Source organism: Paramormyrops kingsleyae, chromosome 20 (assembly GCF_048594095.1).
Source record: "Paramormyrops kingsleyae isolate MSU_618 chromosome 20, PKINGS_0.4, whole genome shotgun sequence".
Taxonomy (NCBI): Eukaryota; Metazoa; Chordata; class Actinopteri; order Osteoglossiformes; family Mormyridae; genus Paramormyrops; species Paramormyrops kingsleyae.
The window spans coordinates 6,966,979-6,974,360 of NC_132816.1; the positions used below are offsets into that span (position 1 = coordinate 6,966,979).

The window sequence follows — 7,382 nt, forward strand, 5'->3', positions numbered from 1 at the left end:
TCAGTGCCACACATTTCGTTTATTGAGAATTATCTAATTAATCTGAGGCGCGTGGCTGCGACTGGCGGGAAGAAACGGCACTATCATCAATTTGACATTTAAGATAGGAAGGGGTGGTGACCTTGATTATCCTTCAAAAGCTTTCACGAAGATAGGCGTATTTTAATTCCGCATTCCAAAGCAATCCTTATATAACTAAATCGGATAATACTACGTTATTTACAACCTTTTGACTTCGCTTTGAATTATGGAAACGGACCTTAGTTCTTAATGTGTATACACACACACCAGTTTGACTTTCATAATTTAATGTGGATAACAGCAGCAATGCCAAACAAAATATTGACGTGCAAACGCCAAGACATCCTATTCAGGAGGGGGGAAATTGACCGCTTACATACGTCTAAAGGGGTGGAGACACTGCGCGAGTCCTTTAAACATACGATTTTAATAACACTCCACTCACAAACCTGCTTGTTGTTAAACTGATCTTTATTATATGGACACGAATGTATAAGGGCGTTCGCTTTCCACATTTCACTGGAATATTGAAATTGAATGTCTAATTCACATTCTCGCTCTCTCTCGAAGGACGACTTCGGGAACAGGAAACCCAAGTGCTGCGACTGAAATGAACCCGAAATACAACACTAGAGACAATGTCTAACACGTACGGGAAGGAGTTTTAAATTTTCGCTTGAATTTAAAACACAGCAACTCGGGTGAAGATACAACATTCGTTTGTTTTATTTCGTTTGAATTGTCGATTGGTCAGACTAAATCTTGGACTACAAAATAAACATCCATAACGACCTTAAAATTACTAGAGTTGTCCATAGAAACGAATGTCGTGAATACCTTGAAGCGTTTCTCTTTTTTTTTTTTACTGCCAATTTGTCTTTAGGGAAAACGCGCACACTTATGTTTAAAACAATTTCAAATCCAGGAAAACCAGCTAATTGCGGTCACTGAATTGACCCAAATACATATTTACAAACAGCTCCTTTCTGTAGCTGACTATTTCAATTCCACCCCTCCTGCTAGATAAACAAGTTTTAAGAAAAGCTATACAGAAGGTGGGATGGGGTCAAAGGGCCAGAGAGGTGGGAGTTCATTACAGGGGATACATCCATTTCATTAGAAGACATGGGTTATGGGGACCCGCCGCTCATCGTAGGGTCACAACAAACTGTCCAGCATTTTAAATCATCCCAGTTTAAAATTCTTCATTGATAAAAGTAAAAACAAAAACTGTGAATTTCACACAGGTTTTTGGTTACGTTTCCATTTCTTAAAAGGGATATAAAAAGTAATCTGGACGAATGTTCTTTAACTTTTAGAGTTTTTTTTTTTTTAAGTCCCGTTTAAAAACAAAAGGGGGGGGTGGGGGTAGGGAGGGGGAAAAAATGAATCACAAGACTTGGAACCTCCAGGAGGCCTGGTCTTTGTAGTCCAAGCAGTCTGTCGCGTTGAAGTTGAGTTTCCAAGAGGAGGCCGTTTGATCTTTGTAATCCAGGCAGTCCGAGGAATTGAAGGCCAGACCAGCACCGCTGTAGGGCTGATGGTGGTGGTGGTGGTGATGGTGGTGTCCAGAGGACTGGCTTATGTGGTGGTGCGGATGTCCCGACATGGAGGGTGTAGCCATGGGGCTCAGCTGGTGTGGGTGGTGGTGAGAGTGCATGGGGGTCAGGTAGGAGCTGCAGTCGACGCCGCTGAAGTAGGAGCCCGACGCCGTCGGGTAGCCCTGGCTGTAGCTGGTGGTCTGGTTGTAGGTCATGGGGTAGGAGGACGCCGTGGCCCCAGAAACAGAGCGCTGCATGCAGGAGGTGCTGGTGGGAGGCACGGAGTCGGGCACGGGGATGGACGGCGGGGCCGACCCGGGGGAGATGGATGCCGGGCTCCAGATGGAGGAGACTGGGGTGCTGATGGAGGTAGAGGTGCTGATGGCCGTGTTGTTGGAGGAGCTGGAGCTGTTAGACGAGGATGAGCTGCTGGCGCTGGACACCGCAGGGGGGGTGAACTGGCCGCTGCTCTCGGATCCAGTGCTCTCCCGCGCCGGGGACGACTTCTTCTTGGCCGGCCGGACCTTGGCGTTGTTGCCGTTCTGCTGCTGCTGACGACACTTTGCCCGTCGGTTCTTGAACCAAACCTGGACCCAGATGACGGCAAACACACACAACTTTTAGTCTAAAATCAATTATCTACTTCAGCTTGCTGGCTGCGGCATTCACTTAAGTGTTGACTAAATGCTGATGTTTATTTTTTTCCAAGGAAAGGAACAACAAAAAAAGTTAGCAGGAAAAGCTGGACACGCCCTTCAGATACAACTGGCATTTTTGAAAAGTTACTCCAACTAGCCTGTGCTGCATGCGTTTATTGAAATTGACGACGCACACAAATATCCTCAATTAAAAATGTAATAAAACAAACGGATCTGCTTATGTAATGGGATCCATCTTCAGCGTTATTAAAGACACTCAGCAACACTTGGGAGGCCGCGTGCCACATTTACAGAAAGTCAGCACAAGGGGGGGCCAACGAACCCTCTCCGCTTTGCTATTTAAAGTGAAAAAGAATAAACCAACTGAAGAATAAGCCACGAAACTACCACAACACAATCTAATATCCGTAAGAAACAATATAAATCTTAGTCATGCAAGACGGAAAATATAAATAATGTCAGTAAAGAGTCCAACCTGTACTCTGGATTCAGGCAAGTTAATTTTCAGTGCCACCTCTTCCCTCATGAATATGTCTGGGTATCGAGTCTTGGCAAACAGAGACTCCAAAATGTCCAGTTGTGTCCGCGTAAAAGTAGTCCTCTCCCTACGTTGTTTCCTTGGATTTGCTGTGAGGGGAGAAAAAAAAAAAAACATAACCGGTTTACCAAAGAACTGTTTTCATCCTCTTCAACATCAAAAGATTAGGTTACTACACGAGTTACGGTACTGGACGAAAAAGCTTAAATCTCCCAAAAACGCTGCAAAGCTTCCACTTAAATGTTTCCATTGTTCTAAGCAAATATTTTTTTCTGTGCATAACGGTGACGAAAGTCATTCTTTTTAATGATTCACTGACTAAATGTAAACTCGTATCAGTTAGGAAAAAATTAACCTACAAGTATGCATAACATAGCACCGCCTCAAAACTAGACTATAAAACTAAATTAGGACCTAAAGCGGCACGTGGGACTAGATTTAAAACTTAAGACTTATTCTTTTAAATTGTCGATTTGACAAAAAAGTATGCATTTACTACCAGAGGCGGCACCGGAGGGCTTACCGGGATATCCAACCGAAGGATGAAGCAAGTCCATAGCCGCTCCGCTCAGCCCCAGGCCGTTCATGCCGTACGGGGGCTGCTTGAGGTATGACATCATGCTAGAAGCGCTCGCGGGTTTCCCCAGATCTTGCCAAAGAAATAAAATTTGCCAAACCTCGCACTTTAACGGAGAGGCGATTGGCTAAACTGTAAGGGAAAAACACATATTAAACCCTCGGTCCCATGTGCCTTTACCCAACACTTACAGTAAAAACGTACGAAACATGTCTACGAAAAGCGCAAAAATGTTTCCGAGGCAGACAAGTGAAAGATGCAGATAAAGGGGCGAGTATAGAAGAGAAACTGAAAACTGAATTAAAAAATAGAATTAAAATTACAACTAGCAAGCACATATTTACACAAGCTCCACAAACCAAGAAAAAAATATAAACCAATTCAAACAGGTCAGTATCGCCACCTTTCCAAGTGTAGCTAAACTATTTTTCTGTACTGCAAATTCGAATAAGCCTACCTGGTTAAATTAGCAAGAAAGGTGAACGGAAATCAGTATTTTTACTTAGTAAAATTACGTTTAATACAAAAACGTGTAACCTCTAATTGTAGGCACCGCTGGACACAATTTTACGGGGTACAGTGGTAGGCCTTAAATACATGATTTGACAAATGCGACAGCCAATTTGTACAACACCCGGAAAACTTATGTTTTTTAATAAAAATGAAAAGCGCCATAATTTCAATAAAATAAATCTCCAGTAGCTACAGTATAAAATTAATAGCTAATTTTTAAAACAGGGAAAATACTCGAATTATTTCTAGACTTTTTTAAACAAGCAAACAAATTGTTAATAAAATGCCCGCTAAACTGCATGGTGATTACAATATTTAGAGTGAAAGATGCAGTCTATTTGGACCATAACTGCAAAATGTATAGGCTAATAGGGTATTGATCAATAAAATAATTTTAGACAATGAATTAAATTAGATACGTAGGGCCTAAAAGATCAGGTTCTCCACCTATTTTTTTAAATATCGTGTATCGCTCTGACTTTAGGGAACACATCCATTTAAATGTGATTAATTTATGTCCTAAATATTGTAAGTACCATTTCATTGTTACATATTCCTTGTGGGTGACCTTGATTCAGGACAACTGAATTTGTGGTAACTCCATTTTTAGTAGGCTGTTTCAATCACCCAGCCACCGCTATGACCTTATCAAGCTGGCGTGCCTCTTTATACACAAACAACAAATTATGTGATCGGTCATTTTATCTCAAACTGTTAGTTGCCGTTTCCTATTAAACATTTTCCACGCATACTACATTTGAAAGTTGGAGTGTTTGCAAGTTCCAGTGAAAAACATCAGACGCAAAACTTAGGTTTGCCTATAAAAATGTAGCGGACATATAAATTAGCAATGAATAGAGCGAGATAACTGGCCTGTCTTTGACAATTTTATATAAACATTATTTGTAGTTCATGGTTACACAGCGTTCATGACCGTCGGATTTAGTCTAAAACGCCACATTTAAAAAGTGCAACAAATATAGGCCTAAATTTCCAATATTTCAAAAAAAAAAAAAACCCGGCGAGCTAGATATTTTTTAAAATCACTTAACAGAAAGAACGGGGTAATGCGAACGATTGACGTAGCAAGAAAGACTATTTCCGTGCCCTGTTTAAACTATCGTACCAGTCAGAATCCTTGTCGAGGGTCAGAAGCATATTGTCCCTGTGGCTTTAACAATCATCCAAGGTTTTCAAAACTAGTGCTTGCAAAATTGCAATAATCTGAATTGACTGTCAATTACCTGCAACGCCAGGCAATGAAGTCCACCGACAAAGAAATTAATCGCAAGAAACGCCGACTTTTCTGCATGTTCCTGAAATATATTTCTAACGCTGTAGGACGGAGTTTAACCAGACTGAAAGGGCTCGGAGTCTGTGCAAATTAACTCAATTACAATTTAGATTAGACCTCCAGGGAGAGCATTCAAAGGAGGGGCCTTATCTGCAAAATAAATTGACAAAACCAAAACACGCCTCTCCAATTATCCCACTAAATAGATTCAACCCTTTAATGGGCAATCGGGTTCTGAAAATTATTCATTTCCATGAGAATAAAAATATAATCAGCCCCATCCAAAAACCGAGAAGTGGAAGGCTCCGTTATATTTAATCAATTTTATAATTTTAGTTAGCAGGATTCCGTGAACATTAATTGATAACCAACACTTGTAGTAGAATTCCGCAATCGAAAACGGAACAAAGCGGCGAACTTTAACACAGGAACGGAACGGGAGAGAGGAGTCGGGAGAACTTTTGGCGAAATTTACTACGATTAAAAAAAATACATATACACAGGCCCATGCATTCGGTTCGCCGCAAAACATTTACCAAGTTAATTAAAAAGTTTGATCTAACTGCACAAGTATATACGCGTTGTGAGATATAGACTAATTGTATGTAGTTCACCGTAGCATAGCCGATATACAATGAAGTAGTAGTTTTAAAAATGTTTTTAAAATAGTAAAAACTCATACACATACCTTTTAAAGGTTATAGTTCCACTTCGTTTTCTGTTTTTGAGGCGTGCCCGTTTTTAAGTATCCACCAATAGAATTTATTTGAACAAGAAAACGACTGTGAAACAAAAATCGAAAATGAATAATTAAAAAAAAAAAAAAAGACGAACGCACGTCTGCGTCTTATTCTAAATCTGATAGCTCTTCCGTATTCTGCTGTTTTACCGCGTCAGTCCCTGTACTTCTCGGCGTTTCAAAATCAAATAAATCAAGCGCATTACTGCTAGCCGCTTGTATGTGTCGTTCACTGTGTTTAGGTGATTGTTAATGTAGACCGATGGAGATTGATCACCTTCTCTCCACCCTGCCCTTCTATGAGCATAAGACACCTGCGGAACCGCCCACTTTAACCAATCACCAGGCGCCCTTTTTCTAAAAGACTGGAGAGATGGCCACTCATTGCGCAGAGTTGCTTCGAAACCCCGCCTCCCTAAACTGAGGACAAATTAAAACCTGCAGAGTAATATCGGGCAAAAGGAAAGCGGAAAAAGAAAACAAAATAAAGAGAAAAATAAAAGGCTTTAAAATTAATGGTCCATTACATTGCTGTAATTACCAACTGCGGAGCTTTTAGGTGAAGGAAATACATTTTTTTCTTGTGCTTTTTATAATGTCTATATTAAGTTATTTAAAAAACGTGAAATATAAAAATGTGTAATATTGCCAGGAATCCTAGTCAAGCATTTTATTTCAAAATGATCGTCGTTATATTTATATCAAAGCACCTAGTAACTTCCCTTGTTAAACTCTGGTATTTGAAGTTACGTAAAATACTACAGTTCTCTTCCGTTTTGTGTACAATAGAGAGTCAACGCAGATTTTACTGGATGAAGGTAAAAGTCCGGTAACCTGCAATTAAATTAATAAAATGTAGTTGGAACAATTTTCTAGATAAAAAAAAAATACATTTTAAAATGTTGGCCACCCGAAAGCACCGAGTTTTCTAAAACTACCTGACGTAGCCAACTTCTATGTAGTTGGCTACGGTTATGTAGGTATAGCTCCAAGCGTTTTTCATTGCACTGGTAATAAGTTCTGTTGAATGTGACTGGTTAACTATGATTATTTTCCATCTTTATGAGTAGATTTTTTTTTCATAAATAAGTATGTCTGTAGGGTTTTTTTTCTGTTTCTCGTTCTACACGGACACGTCATTTAAAATATCTGTACAGATTTTTGTTCTAGCAATACTGTAAGATTGGGAGATTGATTTATCCTTTTTGTTTATTAAAAATTTTATTGTTACCTCATCTCATGAATATTAATGATAAACTAATCCCCACTTAGAATTACATCTCAGAATAGTTAGAGTTAAGTTAAATAGGGACAGTCTTTTTGCTTAGAGTGGGCTATGCTAGAAGAATTGGATAGAAGAAACTCAGGCGATCCGGAAAATAAATTACATAAGACAAGAAAGACTCTTGGGGTCTTACAATCAATGAAAGCACCTTTCAAGCCACACTTTCTTAAAGAAATGCCAATAAAATACGGTAACAGAATATCATGGAGGGCACA

General features: G+C 39.7%; 1 protein-coding gene across 3 annotated transcripts; it reads right to left on the reverse strand.

The window, feature by feature from the left end:
• Nucleotides 1-474: 474 nt before the first annotated feature.
• LOC111850721 (homeobox protein OTX1 B-like) lies at nt 475-6,195 on the reverse strand. Of its 3 annotated transcripts, none has more exons than XM_072703832.1 (4): nt 5,832-6,195; nt 3,283-3,468; nt 2,697-2,848; nt 475-2,149 (listed from the first exon to the last, which is right to left on the reverse strand). In XM_072703832.1, the coding sequence occupies exons 2-4, from the start codon at nt 3,377-3,379 to the stop codon at nt 1,412-1,414; spliced, it is 987 nt and encodes a 328-aa protein (XP_072559933.1). In that variant the 5' UTR covers nt 3,380-3,468; nt 5,832-6,195; the 3' UTR covers nt 475-1,411. The 3 variants fall into 3 exon arrangements, with proteins under 3 accessions (XP_072559933.1, XP_023680679.2, XP_072559934.1); XM_023824911.2 differs by lacking the exon at nt 5,832-6,195 and adding an exon at nt 5,094-5,286; XM_072703833.1 differs by lacking the exon at nt 5,832-6,195 and adding an exon at nt 4,976-5,064.
• Nucleotides 6,196-7,382: the final 1,187 nt, after the last annotated feature.

What these genes read in the sequence shown, in the direction of transcription:
- LOC111850721 (XM_072703832.1), bottom strand. Translation starts at nt 3,379, where the DNA reads ATGATGTCATACCTCAAGCAGCCCCCGTACGGCATGAACGGCCTGGGG. An exon ending in TCCTTCGGTTGGATATCCCG is followed by an intron (nt 2,849 to 3,282) that starts GTAAGCCCTCCG and finishes CTCCCCTCACAG; the next exon opens with CAAATCCAAGGAAACAACGT. An exon ending in TGCCTGAATCCAGAGTACAG is followed by an intron (nt 2,150 to 2,696) that starts GTTGGACTCTTT and finishes ATCTGGGTCCAG; the next exon opens with GTTTGGTTCAAGAACCGACG.